At 33.9% G+C, this 27,319-nt stretch overlaps 1 protein-coding gene across 1 annotated transcript; it reads left to right on the forward strand.

The window, feature by feature from the left end:
- Positions 1-652: 652 nt before the first annotated feature.
- On the forward strand, positions 653-25,917 carry LOC131050920 (uncharacterized). Its single transcript, XM_057985235.2, has 4 exons — positions 653-1,007; positions 1,110-1,177; positions 1,346-1,389; positions 25,355-25,917. Exons 1-4 carry the CDS (start codon positions 744-746, stop codon positions 25,915-25,917), a joined length of 939 nt encoding a protein of 312 aa, XP_057841218.2. The 5' UTR covers positions 653-743.
- The last annotated feature ends 1,402 nt before the right edge of the window (positions 25,918-27,319 follow it).

The raw sequence follows: 27,319 nt of genomic DNA on the forward strand, positions 1-27,319 counted from the left end.
AACAAAGACTATAAATGTACACTTCATATGGTGCAATATAGATGTAGATAATAAATTTGCAATTGTAGATTTGATCCCAAACCTATAGACATGATATTTGACAAAACACATCTATCCAGTACAAAATTTGAGACTATTTACCGACAAAGAAATCACAATTTCAAAAAAATCTCAATCTAATTTCAATATCAAATCACAATTGTCCTTCATGGAAATTGATACTAAAAGATTTTATTATAATTACTATTAACAATTACTTATCAACACTAATTTACAGTAATCTGATTACATTTAACAAAATCCCCTTGTAGATAGTTTCTAGAAGGACAAGAGAGCATATAATACAATGGAAGATAAATACACGATGCTAATCCATATGCATGCTCCACAATAAATGAACACGTAAATGAGTGTTTCATCCCAAAGTCGTCAAATCTGGAGTTTCCTTTCGCCACCCAATGACCTACCTTGACATAAAATTGCACTCTCTTAATATGGACACCTGTGGAGATAAAAACTTTATCTAGATATTTATCCCACTACAAGATTTAAAATGTCTATGCCACCGGTAGCATATTAACGTGGCAATTGAACATGACAAAGCAGCGCCACAACAACGTCCACACTCTGGTGAAACCCTATAAATATGCATATCCACATACCCATTTCAATCAAACATTTTCACCTGCAAACTTGTGAAGCTCGTTTTGATTCATATTGTTGAATTTGTGAAGTTTATAGTAATGGCGGATTCAAATGCACCAGAGCAGCAGGATCGTGGGCTGTTTGGGAAAAACAAAGACGAAAAGACGGCACAGCAGCAGCAGCATGGTGAGTGTGGGATTGGAGAGAAGAAAGGAGGAGGTTTGGTAGACAAGATAAAAGAGAATCTTCCTGGGCAGAAGAAAGAAGGGCAAGTGATCCATGAAGACAAACAAGAGAAGCAAGGAGGAGGGATGATGGACAAGGTTAAGGAAAAGTTTCCTGGACAAAAGAAAGAAGGCCTGTAGAAGCAGGCTTGATTACTATTCTATGTTTTATATGTTATAGAAGAAAAAGACCAGCAATAGCTTCTTTTTTATGTTTAATATAGCATATGTTATGTTCAGATGTATCTGAATGGGTACTGTCTTTATGTTTATATGATATTACTTAATAATGGGACGCTTATGTTCTTGTAATGGTGGAGAAATCAAGTAGTCCATGCTTCTGCACATGTGGCTGTGGATATTTGTTCTATCCATTGTGATTTCTTAAATGAAAAAAGGTTTCCTTTTGATAATTACATTGTTTCAATCCGTACTGCTTAAAATCTCTACAATTTAACTGTTTATGGCTATGGCAGTTGGAATGCTGAAACTTGGCGACTTGTTCTTAAAATCCTGGATTGTATATAATTAGATTAATTATAGTTAGATTCTAGTTGGTAAGAATTCTGATTTGAAAGAAAGAAGAAATAAGTTAAATTATAACTGGTATATCTATATTTAAAAAAAATCTATGTAAAACACATTGAGAAGATGAGGGCTCTTATGGATAATAGAAACGGCAACTATAAGTGAGCTATATATATTACATATGATGAACAAAGAGTATTATATTAGATTAAAATACAACTAAATAGCTATTAACAAATACTTTTTAAATAAGATAAACTATTTCGAAATTATTAAAAAAAATTAAAATTGTATCGATTTACATTACGTTTAATATTTTATGATTTGCTTTCTATAATTGACAAAATCAAATACTTGAACAAGCATGGATACTAATTGATACATTTACAAACTTTACCATTTCACGTGTATAGAGAAGGTAACTAGGTTGTAGATCATTTGGCAAATATGGGAAGTTCCAAGGAGGAACTTAATATGATGGGTCAAAAATTGTGATTTCAATTCTTATCCAATACTTAAGGGGAAAATTTTGGAGGATATGGGTACATGATAATATTACATATAGCTATGCAGTGGTTTTTTTCATAATGATATAAATTGGTATGTGTGGTATTATAAGCGTAGGGTCCTGTGGTTTTGTTGTATCTATATATTGTGAAGGAATGTCGATTTGAGAAGCGTGCTGGATTGTAAGTTGGATAAATGCACAAGTGAAATAGATTGTGGACTGCTATGTAAATGTGTACAACTCTCGTGATGTTTTAGTTCAGACTGCACTTATTCAATATATTCCAGAAAGCATTTAATACTGGGGGATGTTTTATGGCACTCAGTATTCTGGACATTATAAGATATTGTATTTTTTGGCATATTTGAGATTTAAATCTCACAACCTTTCTATGTATTATAGAGCAAGGATCAAAGTTTTTATCTTTTTGAATCAACTTTATATAATAAAATATATTAAGTGGCACTACCACCTTTTTCAAAAAAATAAAAAAATAAATTAAATCTACGTAGACAAAGTAGCCAGTCACACTTTTTGTTAATTAAAAAGATAAATTGGGAGAACACAAATAACACACAAACACAAGAATTTATCATGGTTAGATGGAAAAGCAGAGCAGAGATCTTATTATTATTGCAACTTACATACATAGGGCTTTGCCTTCATATTTATTCAATAGTCTTCAATAGAAGACAAAGAGACAAAGAAGGGAAGGTGAAATGAAGAGTCGCACTTCACATCCCAACCCCACTTGAAGTTTGACTTACGCTGTGACTTCACATCTAAACAATCTCCCACTTAAAGTATATCCCCTGCTTTCCCTTCTCAACCAATATCCAAGCACAATCAACAAATCACATGGTAATAAACAGGCTAAGTATCAATCACCATAGATGAAATAGCAACCATAGCTAATTGCTAATGACATCCAACTAAACCATACAACATCAAATAAAATCATACCAACATTTCTAGCCCATACAACAATTTTGTGTAATCCCATCTTCCAACAAAACACACCAAAAACCATTGATGTGCAAAAAACTAGAAGACACTTGTATAACTGTCCACGTGTTGCATAAGCAATGTTAACCAATACCTCAAATCTACCTAGCAACACTAACATAAAATGTGTGGCGATAATCAAATCACAATGATTTGCATCCTGCAACCAACTTGCTGCGAAAAATCACTTGACATCCTCCAAGTCCTCATGAAAATCACATATTGTTGTTAAAAAAAATAAAGTACAACAACAATAGATGACTTCAAAAACTCTAGGAAGAAACATCCATGCAAACCATATCTCATCCTTTTACCAACACCACCAAGTGCTCAGCTATGTCAAGTATGATCTCCTTTACCTCCCCAAATGAAAGCATTAACAACACACAACCAGCATAGATGTAAGCCCTTGTAATCAAGGAAGATCAAACTTAATATCATTCCAAAACTAGGAACCATATCCTTCAAGGAGATAAATCTGTCGAGTAGACCAAGAGTGGGGACTAAGAATGTTCCTCTAGGATACACTAAGTCACAAAGACTCTCTCCAAGAACAATCTCCTCTAGGTCTAGAATGAACTCACATCTATCACCAGGTGTAGGCTCCTCAGTGTTCTTGCTGAAACCTCTAAAGAGATACCATCTCAACAAATGTTCTCTAATCCCAAGAAAACTCCAGCCTCACCCAAACCTCTTAGTTTTCAAAAGCACCTCCATGGTCAATCTGCCAATGTACTCGATACTAAGAGCACTCACAAGACCAATGTCAAAACTCCCACTACACATCTGCATTACCTGGGAATACAACATGACAACTTGATCTTACATCTTCAAAAATGAAGACTGTATGCTCCAATGAGCATAACCTATCAAGAGAACCTGTATCATGCCAATGCTCTAATCTAGAATCAAGAGCCTACCATGGCATCTAAGAATCAACATGCTCTAAGATAACTACCTCTTGACAAAAACTCACTACCCCCCCTTAAAAAAAACTCCCACTCAATGATTATAACTTACAGTTGCAATTACTCTCCATTTCCTGCAAATTCTGGGCCAAATCTAACATCTCCAGTGAAATTTCTTGCCCAATAGTTATCATAGAAAATCTTGAGACTATTATAGTCATTCCTTGTGCACTTCTTGATATAGACCATGATTTTCTTACACATTCTGCTGAGGATCGATAGCTCCCCTTCCACCATTACACATGTCCCAAATATTTTAATTTGGACAGAAAAAAGTTGGGGTTCAAAGAAGAGATTATGTGACAAATCCAAATGCTCAATTTTCTTGCACATTGAAATATTAGGAGACAATGTTCCACCCATTTAATTGTATGCCATAACAAATGCCTCATACAGGGCAGCCAATAGGTTTCTCCACAACTATCCATCATTTATTTCTCCTGCTTGCAAATTCCTTAAATGTGGTTGTCTTTACAATTTCCGTCTAGTGTGGCAACTCAATCCTTCCAGATTGCTTGATATGTGCCCCATAGTTAGGGATAAACTAATGAGGAGACAAATATTTCACTGTACATGTTGTCATCATGTAGGACGCAAGTTGCATCACGCTGCCCTCCATCACCAATTCCCTAGTCGATTTGCACATATATTCACTTCAGTTCACTTGAAGCGTTAAGCTTGCAAAAAAAATAAAATGAACAAAGCACACACAATCAACTGCCCTGCCTAAAGTTTCCAACCTCTTCAGGTGCCCAAAGATTCATACTTTTAAAGAGACAACCAAGATCTGATCCAGCTTAGAAACTCTGTAAACCTAAGCGTATTTTACAAAATCTAAAAAGATACCTTTTCACCTCCAAAAATAATCTGTTTGAAATAGTCTTATTCAAATCCAAACAATTTTTCAATACAAAACCCTCAATTTTCTTCCTAAAACCTCTTTTAAATCTTGTACCAATCTACAATTAAAAAAAAACTGTAAAATTTTGGCATTCTCAGAAAGATATGGAAGATTGCAAAACAAAAATGACAACAAACAATCTCTATTTTCAGTAATCCACCTCTCTATCAACAATCTTCTGCCGCCTGTTATGACCATGCTCTTCATCCTAAAAACGCATGGAAGAAAAATAAAATAAAAAACTGAACACTTTCCTCAAATTGCCTTTAGCTGAATATTTACATTCTGCGACTCTGCTACAGGTTCTCCAACACCTGTGCAAATGATTGCAAACTGGAGAGACATTTGTGGAACTGCATAGATGCCCTGCAAGGTCCAATCAATTGAATATAACTGTCATAGATTCAATGAACTTCATAAATACACCAACACATGGAAACACTGCTTTGGACATGGCTACCGCCTCTACTCTCTTTGGATTGGTAACTGCCCTGATACCAATTATTTATTAAAAAGACAAAATGGGAACACACAAATAATACACAAACACAGGAATTTATCATGGTTCACCAATTTGGCTACATCCATGGGAAAAGAAGAGAAGGTATCTTATTATTATTGTTGTAGCTTATATACATAGGGCTTTGCCCTCATATTTATACAATAGTCTTCAACAGAAGATGAAGAGATAGAGATGGGAAGGTGAAATGAAGAGTCAAACTTCACATCCCAACATTTTTACATATTCACTGTATAATGATGTTCTACACTACTTAATAGAACCATATATCCATCCAAACATTATACAAAACCTCAATTTTGACACAAAATTTTGAATGTGTCATATGCATCGAACTTGCAAGAGATCAAAATTGAGATTTACATGATTGGTAAAAAAATTGAAGTTTTTGTTTCTTAGATGTGGAATTGTCTTAAATTTTTCTTTACACCTTAATTAAAATCTTATAATTTGTTTTTTATAATAATTGAAGATAATTGTAATAAAAGATGTACACATGAACATTTTATCTTGAATAATCATGTAAACATAAATCTATCATGTCTTATATTATATTTAAAAATATTCTTAAATACAATAGAATTTTTTTAAGAAGTTAATTAAATTATTTATTTTCATATTGAAACTCTTTGTAATGTAATCGATCATGGTTTTCACAGTTTGGAACTTGGCATCTTGTTCTAAAAATTTAAATCTTAGATTATTTAAGATTAGATTAATTATAGCTAATTGTTAGAGTAAAGGTTTTAATTTAATCATGTTGATTAAATTACCTTTATTCCTCTCTTAAGATTTCACTTTAGTTTGCATTTGTGACATTTAATAATTATATTAATTATTAAATGTCTACCTATTAGGGTTTCTTTTAGGGTTGCACAATATCCTTTTATAAGGATTCATCATTGTAATTTATCTCTCTCTTGGATGAATACATTTTTCAGCTTTCAGAGCACCCTTGCTTGTTTGTCTCCATCTCTTCTTTCTGTGACAGGTTATTTGCATGCAGGTGATCTTCGGGGTTTGTGAAGTTGGCTTTCTCAACTTCTACACTAATTACATGCATTATATTAGAAATATGTCTAAATTATAGTCCATCTTAAGTAAAATAAACAATCAGACATTACACAAAATATGTTATATTTTTACCAATCTATTTTAACAAATTATAAAACAATTTTTGTTTTTAAATTATACTATAGAAAAATATTATCTATAAAATTATAAAGTATAATATTTGAAGGAGAAGATGAGGGTTTTTATAGATAATAGGTTTGCTCACTATATTTGAAGTAAATAATATATGTAAGAAAGAATGATAGAGAAAGTATTATATTAAATAAATAATTGATTAACAAATACTTTGTAAAAAAAATAAACTATTTTGAAATCTATTGTCTTTAATTTTTTAATGATTTTTTTTCTATAATTGACAAAACCAAATATTTATTTAAGTAAATTTACTTAAAAAAAAGTAAGACACATTTATATATTCACTCTATAATGATGTTCTACACTACTCAATAGATTCATAGTAGCAACCATATATCCATCCAAACAATGTGATTGTGTACAAAACTTGTTCATCCCAAACTTTTGAACGTGTCATATGTATTTTACCTACAATATATCTAAATTGATATTTAGAGAACTGGTAAAATATTAAGAGCTTTTTTAAGATGTGGAATTGTCTTAGATTTTTCTTTACATCTTAATTAAACTCTTATAATTTGTTGTTTATATTATTTGAATATGAGTGTATTTTTTAATATAAATATAAGATAATATTACATAAATATAATTTTAAATGTCTTATGAGGTATTTTTTGTATTAAGTATCATAGAATCTATTAAGGATAGTTCACAAAGCTCATTTTTATACAAATATCAGCTTCTTTCAAACAAACTTATTACAAATACTAGCTCCTTTTGAGCACAAATACAAGTTCCTTTTGAGCACCAAAATAAAAACAACAATTGGAAGACCAAGGCTCACAACTTAGAAATCCACTTTAAACAATGTGAGAAATACAACCAATAGAAGACCAAGAGTCACAACTTAGAATTCCACAAAGATATCCCTCATGGGAGTTGAACTTGGGTCTCCACATTGAGAACTCAATGCTTTAACCAACTTAGCTCAACCCCCTAGATGTCTTATGAGGTATTATAAAATTTAATCTTAAATATAGTAGAAATTTTTTAAAATATAAAAGGGTGAATATTTCTAATAATTAAATTAAAAAAAATGAAATATTTATAAAATTTAAATGAACATCATGATAATGTGGTGGATAGAATAAATATACATTCTTTATAGTTAAAAAGTCATTTTTTAAATTATTTTTTCTAATATATTATTTATTTTATCTATACATTTAAAATATTCTACAAAAGAAAGCATACATAATGAATATTTTATTATATATGGTATTATTTCAATTATTTTATTATCATCTATAATCATGCATTTGTAAAAATAAAACTATAATGCATTAATTTTTCTTTATATCACAATCTTATATAATAATATTTATTTTGACATAATGTATATCAAACATTTTAAAAATCAAATAGATGTAAGATAGTAACCATCATATAAAAAAGATTTTATAAATTGTAAAATAATATTTATTTTATATTTAATGTTATCAAATATATGTATTATAACAACTACAAAAAAGTGCTTAAATTTTTTCTTTCTTAATACATACTAGTAAGTACATCATTAAGAGGTGAAATTAGTTCATTGATAGAGAATATGGATGCACACTAGTTGGAAATGTTAAATTTGGTATTGAGAGAAATTATTTTTCCCATTAATTAAAATAGATTCAGTTTTGCATAATATTTTTACACATAAGAAACTATCTTAATTTTTTTGGGCTTGAATTCACATAAAGAAAAATATATCATTTAATTATGTAATCTATGTACAACCCATAGTAAGTGATGCTTTGCAAAACTGAGAAGTTAGATTAAAACCTGTGGTATTATAACACACAAAAACAACAAGAAACATGATTAATGTTAGTGTTATTCAACCAAGGATTAACTTAAGCAGACATATCAAAAGAGATACTAAAATCATGCTAACATATTTAACAAATGAAACAAACATAAGAAGGCATCTCCAAATGCCTTTTAACATGTTCTTAGCTCCTTCTCCTTTGTTCCTCTCCTCTCCAAGTTCCAAATTAGTGTAGCTCTCAACAACTTTTTGCACTATGGATGCTTATGGAGGTTCAAGATTGTAGATAATTACTCTAGATGCTATGCAAATGTAGATAAAAGCTAATATTAGATGTTATAATGCTATAATGCTAAAATGATTTATTTTAGGCCAAAATAACAATTATATGAGTTGATTATGCTAAATGCTCTCTAGAATTCACTATAGCTTAAATGCATACAAGTTTTCAAGATTATGACTATGAATGCTAAATGCTTGAGAATTTGAAAATGAGGAATGTGAGCTCTATTTATAAGTAAAATGGAGCAATGGATGGTTGAGATTGAGTAATCTCAACAAGGGTCAGGATTGAATGATATTCAATCCATGTGAAGGCTTTGAACCCAATCCCATGATGACAAGTGTTAATGTGAGATAGGTTGAGAGGAGAGGGAATAAACATTAAATGCTTGACATGACCTGAGAGTTAACTTGGGAGTCAAGGTCAAGGTTGGGTTGAGTGAATAAATTATTTATTTAAAGAATAAAGCTTTTATCCAATGGATAAACTATTGTGCAAAGGCAAAAGGGATAACCATGGTCAAAGCAATAAATGCTTGAGAAGACACATGAGTGCAAGTTGAAATAACCATAAATGGTTATGTAAGAGCCATAAATGGTCATGTAAGAGCCATTAGTGGTCTTGGAAGACTTTGGAGGTTAAATTGTTGAACACACAAAGCATTAAATGCTTATCAAAGACTTGGAAGTCTTTGAGAAGTGACTCTAAGTTGCTTAGGAATGTGACAATGATTAGGGGATGGATTAGGCTAATTAAGAAGGGGTTAGAAAAATCTAGAAGGGGTTTAGGCTTGCAAGTGGATTTGGTGGGTGAGGGAAAGTAGGATTTTTATTTAAAATAAATTAATTTATTTCAATAAATGTGTGCAAGTTGCATTTGTAAGAAAATGCAAGTGGGGGGGATAAATGATTTAAATAAATGTTTGATTTAATTTATTTAAAAGAGGAAAGGGGATTAAATTCGATAAATAAATTTTTTTTATTTAATTGATTGTGAATTTGGTTTAATGAATTAATTAAAATAAATTGATTAATTAATTTAATTAATAGGAGAATGTTTGAAGATGAATTAATTAAATATTAATTTAATTAATTGATGGCTAGTGGATTTTTAATCAAATAAATATGAAATATTCATTTAATTAAAATGGACAGATTTATGTGACTACAATAAGTATTTACAATTTCTAGTAAACAAATAATTTAGAATTCATTTCAATACAAGTGTTATAAAAATCATTATAGGCCCCCTATTGATGGAAATGTGATCCACCCTAGCCATCAACTTCATCTTATGTGGCGAGAATAACTAATTAATAGTTCACATAAAATATCCATATTATAATTTATTTATTTTGTTTCTCATCCCATTTTAAATTATAATTATGTACATTAATTAATTAACACTATCACGATACTTTATAAGACATTACAAACCTTGAAAATAAAACTCAAGGAATCATACTAGACATTCCAAGGCTTCACAAACATCCACCAATAATTCTACCTATAGACACCTAAAATTGTCCTCTCCAATTAAATAAATATTTTTATTTATTTAATTATTTGATCCTAATTCTTCTATTAAATAAATAAATCTTTATTTATTTAATCAATTCACTTTAGCCCTTTCTAAGCCTTTCCTCATTTAAATAAATACTTTTATTTATTTAAATTTTTTTTTTTCCTAGATTAAATAAATATTTTATTTATTTAATTGATCCCACTTCCTCTATTAATTAAATAAATTTTTATTTATTTAATTATAAAGTAGCCTTTTCTACCCATGAAACATGTAGTTCATCTCTTAGTTATTCTCTTGCCTACCCCCTTTATCATTTAATTATTTCCTCTACCTACCCTTTAATCCTAGCCGACCATTTATATTTACACCTCTTAATCTTATCCCTCCATTTCTTACAATGTTCTCTATATAAGAGGATGCCCTCTTCCTTTTCAACCATAATCAATGCATCTAATCAATCTAGCTAACTAATGGCTGCTTCAATCAAGCCTTCTTGCAATCAAGCTATCAACCACAATCCATTCTTTGTTGAGCTCTTGTGCACACATAAAATCTAAGAGAAAATATATGAAACGAGATCAATGGAGATAGGAAGAAATGGAGATTGAAACCCTATTAGACACATGAATGGTATATCTTGGTTTATTTTATTTATTTGCATGGTCTTAGGTATCTTCATTTGTGTATGGTGGATCGTTTTCATTGTTAGGTTAGGGTTTTGTGGTTGGATCTTTGTTAGGATTTCAATATTCTTGTTTTCACTATTCATTTTCACCGTATATATTTTGGCACGCCCGGTGGGACTCTTGTCCCTTTTATTTTGACATCTTATTTGCAGATTTTGGTGTTTTAAAAGTTGTAGGTTCGACATTGAGACGATTCCACATCTGCGATGGATCTAACCACATCTTTGTATTATTTCTACGTCTGTGAGTACTATTTGTGTGTTTTTTTTTGGTTGTTGTTTTTGCAGATTTGTCATCCTAAAGTTGTGTCTCTAAAGAATATAGTCACGTTTTTGTTTTCTTTTCATTTCTATATTGCCTTTTGCCGTGTTTTTGTTTTGCAAGTTTTTCAATCAGTTTTCCACGGTGCAAGTTTCTGGAATTGCATCTGTGAGTTGTATTGTTGCGTCTATGTCTAGATCTAGCGTTTGTGTAGGTTTTTGTTGCATCTACATTTTATTGTCTATTTTGTAGGTCTCAAATCTAAAAATTGTGTCTTTGTTCTATCATTCTATATCTATGATTTGTTTCTGCGTCTGGGTTCGGTATAGCTGCATATATGTTTTTGAGTTTTGCATTTTTGCTTTTAGTAAGGATTTTCAGACTTTGTTTTTGGAGCTAACCTCTTTTGGATGTGACTAATGAAGTGGTGCAACTATTTAAAAGGAAGAAAACATCTTGTCAAAGGCCCCTATTTCACAAAGTCTTCTGGATCTAAAAATTTACCTAACTTGTGTGCTTGCAGGAGGGGTATTACTTCAAAACTACTAACAAGTTTAGTGCAGGACCTTTGGCAAAGATTTAATTTTAAGATTGATTTCTTTGTCTTCTTTAGATTAGTTAAACACTTCAATTGGTGCTCTAAAACTAACAAGTGTCTTTTGTGTCTTGAGCAATAGGCTCTTTGTGTTTTACCTTTTAGAGGGCATGCCTCCCAAGTAGCCCATAAATCCAAGTGAGAGGGAACGAACCAAGTGGTAATGGGCTAAAGCCAAGATCTTCCAAGCCATTATAAATAAAGGTGTTTGTAACGAAAGTTGCAAGCGATGGGTGTTACATGCTTCTATAACGACGTTATGAATCCCCATAAATATTATAGAGAACAACCTCTATAGTTTGGGAGGCCTTCCATTTAATGGAGAGTAATACACTGTTGATTATAGCCACCTGGATGGATGCCCTTACTAGAAACCTTTTTTGTTAGAAGCCAAAAACCTTCTAGTTGTTGGCGCAAGAGGTCAGACCTCTGAAGTGGCTCACATTTTTATGCTTCTTAGTAGAGATACAAAGTTCTCCACAAGGGAGTTTTCATGGGGACTAGTTCTTTAGCTACCCAAGAGAAGTGAGTGTCGAGGGTGGAGCCAGTGGGGTCAAGCATCTAAGTATCCACTCCAAATTGTGTAGCTCGGGGTAACCCCCCAAGTGAGATTTAACAACTATTGTCCCAACTAACCCTAGGATTTGTGCTTGCATGATCAAAACACTCAAACATTTTCAAAACAAAGAAACATTGTGTCTACCGTGTTTTCAAGTGTATGCAAAAACATTTCACATTATATTTCACAAATTTGGAAATATTTTTTAGACAAAAAACTTTCAAACATTGAGTCTTCACTATCATTGTGTCCTCTTGCCATGAAAAGAGTAAAAAAATTTGAGATTTGGTCACATTAAATAACTTCAGAATTGGAAATAATTGCATAAAGTATCAAAAAATGTGCATGTGACTATTAAAACCACATATGTGTTCATAAATCGCGTCTGTGCAGTACATAATTGTGTCTGTGTCCTACAATAGAATATCAACAAGAAATTGTCACATTTTCAGAAATTATGTCTCTGTCAATTTAAACCATGTCTGTGTTGAGAAATCATGTCTGTGCAGAGCAAAATAGCGTCTTTGACTTTCCAACTAAAAATTGTCATTATCACCAGGAAACTACATCTATGCTCTACGTTTGGGATTAGAAATCACATCCGGGTCTGCTAAAACTGCATGTGTTCACAACTAAGAAATTGCAAAAGATTTGTCAAGAGAAAAAGGACTTAGTTTTTCAGATTCAAAGAGCTCCTAAGGTTGCTTCCTATAGGGCTTCATTTTTCAGTCAGCCTGTCTTGGTCATACATAGTCAATCATTTTCCTTGACTTGCATTGCCCTCATACAAATTTTCCAAATTTGAGTCAAAATGTTACTTTGCTTGTCCTCATCAAACTGTTCAAACATACTACAACACAACACTAGGTGATTCCCGCATCAAGATCTATCATCTTAGGGTCTCATTTGGTCTTCTAGAGTCAAGGTTAACTTACCTCATCAAGAGAATCATCACCTCTTTGGAAGCCACACCTTACTCTTAAACATACATACTTTGGTCTTACATTCTTGGATATTGCAAGTTTACCCTAGATTCATCTACATTTCATACACCTCTTGGTCTTCCATAGTCTTTGCATCTTCATCCTACTTTTCATTTTGGTCAAGACTTTAGTTCGTGGTTGAAATCCATTCACAAAGGTCTAGAAGGGAAGATTAAGAATCTTTAAGGTCTTTAAACATGAGTACCTATGAGTTTGATGGAGAAGAATTCTATAATCCATTTGACAATTGCAGTAATATACCTGACAATGACAACAATGACAACAACAATGATAATGATAATGCCAATGTATCTATGGATTCTGCATAAGTTGAGGAAAATATCATGGATCTCCATTTTTAATAAATTGGTTCAAAAAATTCTAAAGAGGGATAGACAATATTTCCTACAAGTCATCGCACTAAGTGGAACAAGATTACCCGATGATTTTGATATGTCACAAATTTTGAAGGATGATACAAATCAAATAAATAAATTTAATACAAGACAAAGGAGGCCTAATAATGGTGGTAATAAGAGAGAGCATCTCATGCTTGAGTCACCTTCCTCCCCATTTCAAAAAACTGAAAATCCAAACACATACACTCATTCGCATACCAATTATGATAGAACCTCTCATGAACAAACCCATAGTCATCCTTTCCCATGGAGAAGAACTACCACTATGTATGACCATGATGATACCTAAGATTATACCAATGCATACAATTACACTCAAACAAACATTCAAAATCATGACACTAGGAGACTCCTATTAAATTTGGGGGCAATAATCAAGATCACTCTTATGATACCTCCCATCTTCATGGTCATGACATGTATCGAGCTAGACTTAGTGCTCCTCATTACAACACCATACCAAGTGGTCCATATGGAAGCTATAACTATGTCCCTCCTCCATATGAACACATGTATGATAAATACCATCCATACATGCATTATATCCCTCCCCCTCTACCCGGTGGCTCAAGAATGGGACTAGCTCAAAGAGAAAAGATACTACCCAAGAATGACTTGCAAGATCAAATCAAGGATTTGCGAAAGCAAATGGCAGACATGAATACACCAAAGCAATAGTATACAGTGAAGGACACATGTCGTTACCCATTTGATAGAAGCATTCTAATGCCTCCATTTCCCACATTTTGTGATACCAAAATTTAATAAGTACAAAAGCAAAGGGGATACTAAGGCACACATAAGATAGTTTTTCACAGCTTGCATTGAGGTAGAAGGAGAAGAAAATACTTGATGAGATTGTTTCCACAAATCTTAGGTGAACAAGCAATGGAATGGTTCTCCCAACTTCCACCTGGAATTAAGTCATGGGGTGATTTAGTAGAGCTTTTATACAACACTTCTCATACAACATTGAAATAGATATGTCAATAGCCACCTTGTGAAATACTAAGAAGAAAAATGGGGAATCCTTCTCTTCATTTTTACAATGATGGAGAGGTCTTGCTAGTTGATGCTCTTGTGATGTCCCACAAAAATAAATGGTAGAAATGTTCACTCAAAACGTCAACAAGGATATTGGATATGATCTAAGAAAATCTTGTTTGTCTACCTTCAAAGAGGTCATTGAGAAAGGAATGACAATAGAAAGAGTCCTTATTGAATAAAATATCATTAAGATATTCAAAGAGAACAAAGAAGAATCAAATGGGAAAGACAAACCCTGCTTTCAAAACAAGAATAAGAACACAATCGATGACAGGGTAGTAGATGCAAATTTTGTGAAACCTAAGATTACTTTCCCTGGTACAAGTTCTTCTAATATGAATGATCAAGTGAACAATCAAAGGCAATCAAAACCTTGAAGAAAGTACACTGCATTGAGAGAACCGATTGAAACAACATTCAAGAAATTAATGGAAAACAAGCTCATAACACTACTAGATAATCCACCATATGAGCCAAAAGTAGAACCAAATTGATGGAATGATGATGAATATTGCAAATATCACAAAAGCAAAGGGAATCTAACTAGCAATTGTCACAAATTGAAGAATATGATACAAAATCTCATTGAAAGAGGCGAGATAGAAGTTGATGGTCATACCTCCAATGAAGAGAATGCGATGTTTAAGGAGAAATTTCCTAAACATGGCAAAGGCAAAGCCAAAATTACAGATAATCAAGGTACTTATACCAAGATGCCCTATGATTATGATTCTACTATTAAACACATTTCAATGGACAATCACATTTCTACTATCATTATAAAGGACATAACTCCTGAAGGTGCTACCTAAAGGAGTAAAGTTTTTTTAAAAGGCATTGGACCATCTTCCTTATCTTTTAAAGATGAAACCTCTAAATCTAATGGCATAACCCATCAAATAAAAGTCACCTTGCAATGCGTTTCATCCAAGATCACAACCTCGTTTCCATCCTTGAGCTCTTACGCATATCCCCTGCACATAAAGACGTCCTTGATAAGACTTTGAGAGAAAATTTTGTACCCACTGATCTAAACGTGGACCAATTTCAAGCCATGGTAGGATACCTTTTCATTCTGCACAGCCTCACATTCAAAGAAGCTGATGATGCATCCATAACCCAACCTCATAATGCACCTCTGCATATTGAAGCCTTTATCTATAAAAAAATGAATAAAATGAGTCTTGTTAGATGGAGGAGAAGGGTTGAACATTTGTATATTGAACACTATTAAACAATTGGGATATTTTGAAAAGACCGTGAATTCTACACTTGCAATCACCATAAAGGTATATGATGACGAAGAGCACTCATCCAAGGGCACAATTACCTTAAACCTCTTAAAGTTGGGCCAGTTATGAAGGATGTGGTATGTCAAGTCCTTGATTTAGATCTTACATATAATATACTCTTGGGACGTCCATGGATTCATGAATTGAGAGTCGTTCCCTCGACATATCACCAATGTATCAAATTCCCTTACAATGGAGTTGAAGTAACAATAAAAGGTGATCTAAATCTGTTCATATATTGCAATAATCTATGACCAAGATCAAAGATAATAATTCCAATTAATAGAGAAGCAACTCCATCATCAATATATGTGGATCCAGAATCCTTGAAAGCTTCTACATCAAAATAAGCATCTAGCTATAAAAAAAATTCAAGGTTAAAGACATAGGATGTGGTGAGTATATCTTTCATGTTCATCAACTCCCATTATCTCCTAAGACATTTAGTTGACAAGAACAACCTATAAAAAATTTTCAATGCCAAGGAATTGGGTATGAAGCACCTGATGTTGTGGCTACTAAGTCTAAATGCAAGTCTCCTCTAGTGGTGCAAGAAACTCTTGATATCAATAGTCCTAAGAGTGGCTCCAACAAAGAATCTATTGAGTATATTGCCAGCCCTCTTGAGAAATTATATAGCCTTACCATTTCATCCACTCATTCCATTTCCACTCCTCTCCTAGATTGGGATCAACAAGAATCACAAAAGCCCTTACTAATTGGGCATCACAAATCAAGATTTAAAAAGAAAAATCTAAAAGTAAAAAATAAAGAAAAGTCCTTTAGTCCAAATCAAAATCAAAAGCTATTGGACTTTGTAAAAATCAAAGTCAAGGATAAAAATCCTATGAAGAAAAAAGAACAAGAGTTGATCTCCCCTAATATCAAAATAAGTGGGGGAAAAAGTTCTAAAATTTAAAGTAAAAAAGAATACTTGTTGATCCTAAGTCTCCATCATGTCATCCTACTTTCACTTCTTTTTGCAATCATAAGCCTTCATAACTCATCCACTTATTCCACACATCCATTCGCTTTTGGTGATACATCACATAAATGGACCTTTAAAGGAACTTCCTCGAAGGAATTTGTTATCATGGATGCCCAAACTTCTTTAGGTGAAAAACATATGGGCGAACATAGTTCACACATTAGTAATTATACCTTAGTTCCTTCATCAAGGAAGATAATTAAGGGAGAAACACATCATTTATTCAAGGAACGTCACAGCTACAATCATAAGGTAAAGCCTCACACATTTGAGGTGGGTGACTTAATTCTTAGAGAAAATCCTAAGAATCAGCAAGACAGAGAAAAAAAAGGCAAGTTCAAACCAAATTGGCTTGGCCCTTATATCATCACAACAGTCTATGGATCAGGTGCATATTAGCTCTCAACACTAGATGGAGAACCTTTGGAAGATCCTATCAATAGCATGCACCTTCGCAGGTTTTACACATAGATTTTCAGAATATTCCAATATCACAAATACAAAAAAAAAAAAAAAAGATCAAAAATACAAATAAATAAATAAATATAAAAAATACAAAAAAAGTATTAAAAAAAAAAAAATCGTTACTTGGTGAAACCTGGCAAACAGGTGCCTCGTGACACAAAAAAATCAAAAAAAGTAAAGAGAAATAAATTTGTCCAATGGTGAAAACTACTTCAGTGGGGCCCTGGGCAAGTACCGTGGTGAAAACCGAGTTACCAACACCATGTGTAGAGACATTGCTCCTCCCTCCTTCAAGATTCAATCTTATCCTTTCACCTTGCACACACTCATAGCCTTCACTTCCATAATAAATTTACCCATTCTCATCATGGCTTCTTATTGATCTACCTAAGATTGGTTAGCCATTCATAATAAACCTCCCCTTTTCACCCTATCCTTCCATAATAAATTAGGTCAAATCTATAACTGGGACAAAAATCCTAAATCTAGTGATGGAAGTGGTACCCTGAGCATCACATTTTTTGAGGAGCAACGTCTTTTCATTCCTCCTTTTTATGCACAATCCACAATAAGAAGTCATTTGCATCACCAATCCGCAATAAAGTTTCTATCTTCTTTGCAATAAAGTATCAGTTTTATGGATTCAGTCAGTTTTATTTGAGACACAAGCAACAATGGGCTTTCAACAAATCAAATCTTTTAGTAGACTTTGGCAACAACATGTTTTTCAGCATTATCTGTCCTTTATCAATATAACAACATTGTGATCAAATCAAACATGTTAACATATTTGGAAGAAACACAAATAAATTGAAGATTTCATTGCCTGTTGGTGTCAATTCTTGGTCTTCTTTTGATTTTATCTTTTGGTGAAACGTCTTTTATCTTTTCTGAGATGTCTCTAACTAGAGATTATATCTCTAGGATGTCTTTGACTATAAAGGCGAGGATGGGATATGTTCACCTATTTTTTTGTTGTTGTCAGTGGATTGTCTCTTAGTAATGCTATGACTTGTCCAAGGATATGAGGATATTTTGAGTCTAGTGTGAACTGGGGCATTCCTTGTTTGCGACTGTCTGGTCTCTATGCAAATGAGTACAATGAATTTCTGGGTTGAACTTGTACCTCGATTGTCATAACCCATTTTCCATAATAAAGCTCAATGATGATAAAGTACAAGAAGCTCTTTCACTTCCATATCTTCTACCTTCCATCCTCCTTTCTTGATTGACCTCCATCATCCTTCCTAAGTCCCTGTAGCTCACTATCACATGACTAAGTATAATGATGCATCAAAAATATTTGCATTTCATGTAGTATTCACCTGCATCAACACATTTTAACATATTTCATTTCATGCATACATATAGAAATAATAATCACATTACATCTTTCACACACCACTGATTAGCATATCATATATATATTCGTATTCTCCTCATGTAAATAATTATAGCATGATAATAATCATACATCCATCTACGTATAGTGCATCCACATTTGCATGACATATAAAACAAAAAAAGAACAAAAATATATTTCATTTCATCATGTACATATTTGCATTCATATCATAAGCATCATAAAATCATCATAAAACATATAGAAGTATCACATAGTACACATGCATATAGCTGCCTCAAGGATGGCTCATCTCATATGTGTGTGTGTGTGTTAAAAAATAATGTGTCATGATACAATGATGTCAATATCTCATAAGGCTAAAAAAACACCCGAAGGTGTCTACATCATCATACAAAATTCTGATACAAAATGGGATCCAAAAGATCTATGATGAAGACTCTCCCTCAGAGCCAACTGGCCTTGAAAGAATCTGAGATCTTGATGTCCCTGCTCCAAGATCACCTCCTTTGTCTCCCCCTCCCGGTGGTGCAGGCGGACCCACAACCCCGCCACTAGATGCCTATCATATGTCTCTCCCCTTGACGTAGTCATCCTAGAAGCTCTCTTGAAGCTCCTAGGCCCCAGCTCTAGAGGAACAACTGCATAGTACAAATCTCTCTAATAGGCTATCTCCTCTACTTCCCATAGGACATATGCATATCCATCCCCTGTGTTCTCAATTCTCTCTTGCCTACCCTCAGTGCCTCCTCAGCCTCAGTGTATTGTTGGATGGCTTGATCCTCTCCCTTTGCTTCTCTGCTAACTGTTGCCTCAATCGAGTCACATCTTTCTTGAGATCCTCAATCTCATTGACCTATCCTACTACAATCTCTTGTAGCACTAGCAGCTCATCCTCATCCTCATCCCCACCCTGAGCACCCTCCTCCTATTTAGCCTATCCCTTTACCTATCCTTAGGTATCCCTCCCTAGTAGCTGTCCCTATACCTATCCACCAACCTATAACACCTATCCTCCTCTACCCCTTGGTGGTCTCGGTGGCCTCCCTACCTGTGGATCCCGTCTCTCCTCAACCCTCTCTCTAGCATCCCTCTATCCATGCCTACCCCTCGCCACCCTCCTTGTTGCTCCTCTCCTCCATCTCCTTCTTCTCCCTCAACCCCTATCCTCTTCATCCTCATCATCATCATCCTCCATTGCCACATGCTCATCTAGATCTGTCAACCTTGGTATTGGATGTGTTGCAAAATAAGCATCATACTCTACATCTGTGCCTACATCAATTGCATCCCTTATTAGATTGCAAGGTATTGGTGCCATTTTCTCAAACTGTGTAATTGCAGCATCATAGGATAGAATTGGTCCCCAGTGAGCCTGCTCTCGCACTGTCCGTGCAAACTTGCCAGATCCCTAAGGCATCCTCTGCTGCTACCCAAACTGCCTACAAACCTTTTCAATTAGATGTCTGTCGAGTATATAAGGCATCCACTCAATCAGATGCCTATTCCTAAAAACATATGGTAGCTCTGTGGTGTCCTCCTCCAAATCCTCAAAGTCAAGATAGGGTCTCCATATGACACTATCTATGCCATCAATAACCCATCTCCAATAGTCTACCTTCCCAATCTATGGCCGGGAAGTGATCATACTATATAAGTGTGCATAGGATTGTGCATGTCCTCTCCCTCTGAAGTGAACCAGTCTACTTAATGCAATGTGCTCATATGACCACACCTATAATAGAGCCACCCTGCAAGCTAACCCCCAGCTACCAAGATGCACAAACTAGTGAAGTTCATGATATAAATGCGCTAATACATAGGGACCCCATGTATATCTATTGTGTTGTTTCACCAATGTCTCTAGAGTCCTCTCCCATCTAACAACCATACCTCGTGTCACCCTATCTAAACAAAGGTAACCAATAATCACCCCTCCAACTACTGTCGGTAGTTTGCATCCAGTAGCTAGCATAACATCACAGCTAACATGACCCGATCTCATCTCCAACTCTCGAGCCCCAAAGACTCATCTCAATGCATCCCTGTCTCCCTCTTTGTCATATGACACTAGCTCGTCGTGGATCGGTATCCTCAGAATCGTGTAAACATCTTCTAAAGTCACTGATATCTTGCTAGTCGAAAAATGAAACAAACAGGTCTTAGAGAATGATATCTCTCTACTAGAGCAGTTAGTAATCCTTTTTTTCACCTGAATCTCAGGCAGATACATGATGTGTCTCAATTCCATACCCTCGATAGCTTCCTGCTCCTCAAAGGTCAACTCTGTTCATAACCTTTGTGTCATAGTGAATCTCTCCCACAACTCTATCTGGGGCAAGTACTGCATCCAACTAAACCAATCATGTCAATCTTCATGGTACTCATGTCTATCACATAGTGCTACTCCTACCCTAGTGCTTATGTTTATCACATGGCACTGCATCATAGTGTATATGTTTATCACATTGCACTTGATCCTATTTAGGGCACTTTTTGAGTGAATCCTCTTAGTAGCTTATCCAATTGACAACGCATGTTTATCACAAAATTGTCAATTCTAGCCTATCTCTTAGTTTGTCTTCCCTAGGGCACTTGCTCGAGTGTATCCTCTTAGTAGCTTATCCAATCGACAACGTATGTTCATCACAAAACTGTTGATTTTAGCATACTTAGACACAAACGCATTTTTAGAATGCATATGTGAATTTCATCAACCCAAACATGATTTCTTTCCCTAGACACGCTTGCACATCATAGACGTGCCACTGTCCTACATAAACATGCCTTTGTGATATAGACGTTCCCTTTTCACATAGACACATCCATACTAAACCTAGATGCAATTACATTCATAGACGTGACCAAACCTAACCTAGACGCACTTATTCTACCTAGACTTGCTTGACACTGACCTAGATGCGATAGTGAAAACATCGATTTCACATTTTTGTTAATCCACCGTAAAATGCATTAACAATAGAAATAAATACAAAATTGTACAAAGTGGCTTCAAGATGCTTACCGGCTCACCCATGTCATCTGGTCTCTGATATCTCCAGATGATCGAATCTATGAACTCTATCCATCGTCGTTGACTGCTCTAACTACTCTAAGCTCTCTCTCTGCACTCTGATCTCTTAAGTGTGTAGATACAAATGAGAATGTTTTCCTTATGTCCATGCTATCTTATAGGCTACTTAATGTTAGTCTCCCATGTCAGTCTTTTTCCTGCATGACCTTGTCACCCTATCTTGTCAGTCCTTTCTAGCCTTTCTTTCTTATCGAGAGATTATTTGCGATCTTTTCAAACATTTTCATCCAATCTCTTGAGGGGGCATATCATTCCCGTCTTGGGGAAAATTTGTATCAGTTTATCTTATCTTCTTTGAGCCATCACGACAAGCTACATTGTCTCAAAGAGGGGAAAAATGTAAACACCTTAAATTATCCTCTCTAATTAGATAAATATTTTTATTTATTTAATTATTTGATCCTAATTATTCTATTAATTAAATAAATATTTATTTATTTAAATAATTCGCTTTAGTCCTTTCTAAGCCTTTCCTCATTTAAATAAATACTTCTATTTATATAAATTGTCCTTTTTCCTAAATTAAATAAATATTTTATTAATTTAATTGATCGCACTTCCTCTATTAATTAAATAAATCTTTATTTATTTAATTAATTTAGTAGCCTTTTCTACCCACGGCACATGTCATTCATCTCTTAATTATTCTCTTACCTACCCTCTTTATCATTTAATTATTTCCTCTACCTACCCTTTAATCATAGCTGACCATTTATATTTACATCTCTCTCTTGTGGTGCATCTTCAGGGGTGTTCGCCAACATAGGAAGATGTGTTGAGTTATTTTTGGGTTCCTCCATGGCTTGTGGGGATACAGATTGTAGAATTCATTTGGAAAAATTGTTTTTGGGGCAACCAATTATGCGCTACACATTTTACCTACACCCTGTTGCTAATCTTAAAGGATGTGCTCTAGTGTGTGTGATATTTGGGACAACAATGGATGATGTATTTAGGTGTATATAGGTCCTCTATATCCCTTGGGTAAGACTAATTTCACTACAATTGTGTTTTGTGTCTGATATTGCAGGATCATCTCTTGTTATATGTTCTATCCAACTTAATTGATGTGTCAAGATGATGAGGGTGGTATATAAAGAAGATCAAGTCAGTTGCAAAGTGTGTGAATCAGAGTGGAATATGGAAAAGGTGAATGTGAAGTTGTAAGTGAGTGTAGTGGAATTTTTCAAGATGAATCACCTAATGGTTGCTTAAGACCGTGATTCAAGAGAACCTACATCTAAATGTGATTGAGAGATGTAGTGTTGTTGAAGGCTTATTCATTGTAACTCATATATTCATGTATCTTGCTTAGAGATAGTGAATCTCCCTAGCAAGTATTATGTATCTTTCCTTGAGGAAGTGATCCTCAATCTACAAGTCCTTCTGGAGTAATGAGATTCCTTGGACAATGAGCCCTAAAAAATTATAATACTATTTATATAGTGCTAGTTAACTTTAACCATAGTTTATCAATTATTGGGTTTTCTACATAAATCTGGTGTTCTCTTGTGCATCTATGTTCATTGTTTATCTTTCTTTATGATTGATTGGATTAAAGTTTACAGTTGAATTTGAATTAAGTAATAAAGTGCTAAAATTTGTTCAAGACAGATTCACCACCCCTCTTAGTTTTGGGGTTTGTTCAACAATTTCTATCCCATAAACTATTACATAATTTTTTATTCATTAAATGCATTTATATTTTAACCTTTCAAGTATGAAAATTGTAAACTTTATTCTAGTAGGATTTTATTTTATTTAAGGAGATAGATTGAGAAATCTAAAACTATCATAAAAAGTTATGAAATAAATATTATGTAGAATTACTTTTGTCTTTTCTTGAATTGACACATGATATGTAATAGGGTGTAGCAAGTAGAGTTTTCTTTCCTATAGTGGTGACTTCTTTCCCATCTCAATAAACACTTGGATTATTTTCAATATTGTAATTGTCCAACTCCTTCCCATAGGTTATCAAGAAAAGTACGAACTCTCATACCATGTCAAGCTTAAAGCGTACATGGGCATTTAAAGAGAGATTTAAAAAAAATGCACATAATAGAGAAACTCAAAGTAACTTTAAGACTACAAATTTTTATTGATACAACTATATGAAATAGGATACATCTATTTATATAAAAATGAGTAGCATACTCTTTCTAAACACTTTAACAACACTAGATTTCCCTATTTTAACTCAACAAGCCACAACTAAGATACTCTTATTAGCATATACATGAGCTTTCTTGATACTTGAGAGAAACTTCTAAATAATATACTGCTACGTTTATTTGTATTGGACCATATGCTCTCACATGACAAACTATCAAGTCCAACCAATAATAACGTGTACTTGTTGGATTGATCTAGATGGCATATTATGTCCATCTCCAATGACATGCCATATTAAGACTAATATTTAATTCCCTTCCATTGGTTGTCAAATCAACACACAACCTTGAAATACGTAAATTAATATCCCAGTAAAATCAATACCAAAATAATTACTAAAATACTAAAAAACTGTTTCTACCCATTAAACACCGGCCGAAGCTATTCTGGCTCCAAAATGACCTTTTGTACAACATGAGAGTCAATCACAGCTGTTTATTGCAAAATCAACGATATAAAACGCGCGACTAACACGCATGTTAATCAATCCATACTGCCATTTTAAAACCAGAATAGACACGTCCTTAAACACCCTACCCTTTAATAATAATAAAATATATATCAACTAATTAAGTCACAAAACTCCATAACAAAAAAAAAAAATTCTCATTATTATAAATAATTAAACACATTTATATTCACATCTAAACCCTTTGCACTCTACCTACTACCCATATGACTTATAACTCTAGTATAATTGTGGTAGGACTTGTTATTCCTTAGACAAGTCCTCACTCATACATTCCTATAAAACAAAATAATCGATTACTTTTCAACAAATAATAACATTCAAATATCATTAGATGAAACTGAATAAATATCTCAGATCCAATAAATATCTCAGATCCAATATGGTAAAATTGAATAAATATCTCAGCTTCAATCCCATCTCCTCTTTTGGAAGGTTCCAGCAGAATAAGCACCTACTACATTTTATCACATGCGAAGATGCTTATAAATATCTACGTCTTGCTGGCACTGTACCCTATCTCCTCAAAATATCTAATTAAATATCTCCACTACTTTAGAATAAATTGCCATAACTATTGACTGTCATAATATCTGTTGCTCTTCTGGTCAAGTCTATCATATCTGGTGCATTTTCAGCCGCACAAAATCCTTTTCTAGAAACTTGTATTAAATTTTATCCAAATTTTTATCACCACACATTTTAATACATTTATGTCACCGACACTAGATTTACGTGGCAACTGAAGTTGCTGAAGTAGCGTCGAATCACAGTGCTGAAAGCTAATACAACACTATAAATCTTCATTCCCACATGACCATTTTGATAACTCTTTCAACTGCAAATTTGGGATTTTGTTTGCTTTCTAAACTTTTTAGCTTGAAACTTCACAGTAATGGCGGATTCAAAGGGTGGGTTGACGGAACAGATGAAGGAAAAGCTTCCTGCACAGAAGAAAGGAGGAGAAGTCGGGCATGAAGAGAAACAAAGCATTGGAGGGTTTATGCAACAGATGATCGACAAAATCCCGGGAGAGAAGAAAGGAGAAATGGGTCAAGAGACGCAACATAAAGGAGGGTTGATGCAGCAGATAATCGACAAAATTCCGGGAGAGAAGAAAGGAGAAATGGGCCAAGAGCCGCAAAATAAAGGAGGATTGATGCAACAGATAATCGACAAAATCCCTGGACAGAAGAAAGAAGTGGGGCATCAAGAGAAGAAAAATGAAGGAGGGTTTATGGAACAGATAACTGACAAGCTTCCTGCACAGAAGAAAGAAGTGGGGCATCAAGAGAAGCAAAATGAAGGAGGGTTTATGGAACAGATAACTGACAAGCTTCCTGCACAGCGGAAAGGAGGAGAAGTGGGGCATCAAGATAAAAAGGACAAGGGAGGTTTGATGGATCAGATAAAGGAGAAACTCCCAGGCAACGAGAAAGCCCAGTAGAAGCAGGCCTTTGCTTACTTCTTTCTGTTCTAGAAGAAAATATCCATTAGAAGCTTCTTTTTCTGTTTTAAAGGTTTTATGTTCAAGGAATTCTGAATGGGTACTTTATTTGCGCTTAGCAACAATGATAGTTAATGAAGGTATGTTTGTGTTAGATTGTAATGATGGGAAATTGGAGTAGCGCATACATTTGCAAATGTGGCTGTGGATGTTGTTCTACCCATCCCAGTTTCTTAAATGTAAAGATTTCCTTATTGAATTACAGTGATTCAAGGCATGATGAAATTAGCTGAAATGTAATTGATCATGGCTTCGGTTCAGTTGGAAATACCATCTAAAATTTTGAATTGAATACGGTTAGATAGAACTAGTTGGTAGGATTTATATGGTGGAGTTTATATGTGGGATTTGCATCTTCTTTTGATTCGACTTTGTATCCTTCATTCAACATTTTGAAGAAGTCTATTGGCATTCTGTCTGTATTGGTAAGATTATTTTATCCCCTTTAGATCTGGTGTGTTTTTGTTTTTGAGGCCACTTGTAATGCTTTTAGTAGTTTATTAAGGGGATAATGTTTCAAATAACTTTATCTACATTTCATTTGTTCATATTTTGGTGGAAGTTGATTTGTTAAAAGCTTTATTTGGTGAGGTTGTGTTACAAGTTAATGATTAGTTTTGAGTTCAAATAACTTTATCTACATTTTATTTGTTACAATAAATTTTTGTGAGTATAAAATTTTGGTAACTTTTGTTAATATGTTATCAGCGAGTTTACTCCTTGAGTGGTGAAATTACTCCTTGAGTGGTGAAATTACGGTTTGCAATCCTAACAGGTGAGCATTTAATGCAGTAGGTAAAAATGATAAAAGTGAATTTTCATTTTGTTCGCATTCGAAGAGAAATTTGGAGCGCTTGCTGAGATGAGAAAGATTGTTTGTTGTGAATTGCCGAATTGCTTTGTGATTTGTGTAATCAAGCTGAATTGAAGGTTGTAGAAAGTCGAGTGTGCAGTTGCGCATAATACTACCGGTAAAGCGAGGCAACGTGCGTAAGAAAAAATATTTCTTTGAAAATCTTGCTTCGAAGTCTTGTTCATCTACAATGGCATCATTTTCAAATTCTGTAGAAAGGTTAATGATTACTTCTGAATCTATGGAAGCTATAGTAGCTGAACAAATTGTGTCATACTATGCATTGTCACAAGTTCTGAGTGGAGTTTTGGTTAAAGGTGATTTATCTAGTTATATTGATTGCGAGATAGAGGATCTAGGATCTCTATACATTTATACTTAGTTGAAATCACTTTGTGATGAAAATGGAAAAATACAGAGTATGCTAGGGTTTTCGAGAAGGGTTTTCATAATGTTGCTTATTTTCTTGAAGATTTCGAGGAAGAACAC

The sequence above is a fragment of the Cryptomeria japonica genome, chromosome 4 (assembly GCF_030272615.1).
Source record: "Cryptomeria japonica chromosome 4, Sugi_1.0, whole genome shotgun sequence".
Lineage (NCBI taxonomy): Eukaryota > Viridiplantae > Streptophyta > Pinopsida > Cupressales > Cupressaceae > Cryptomeria > Cryptomeria japonica.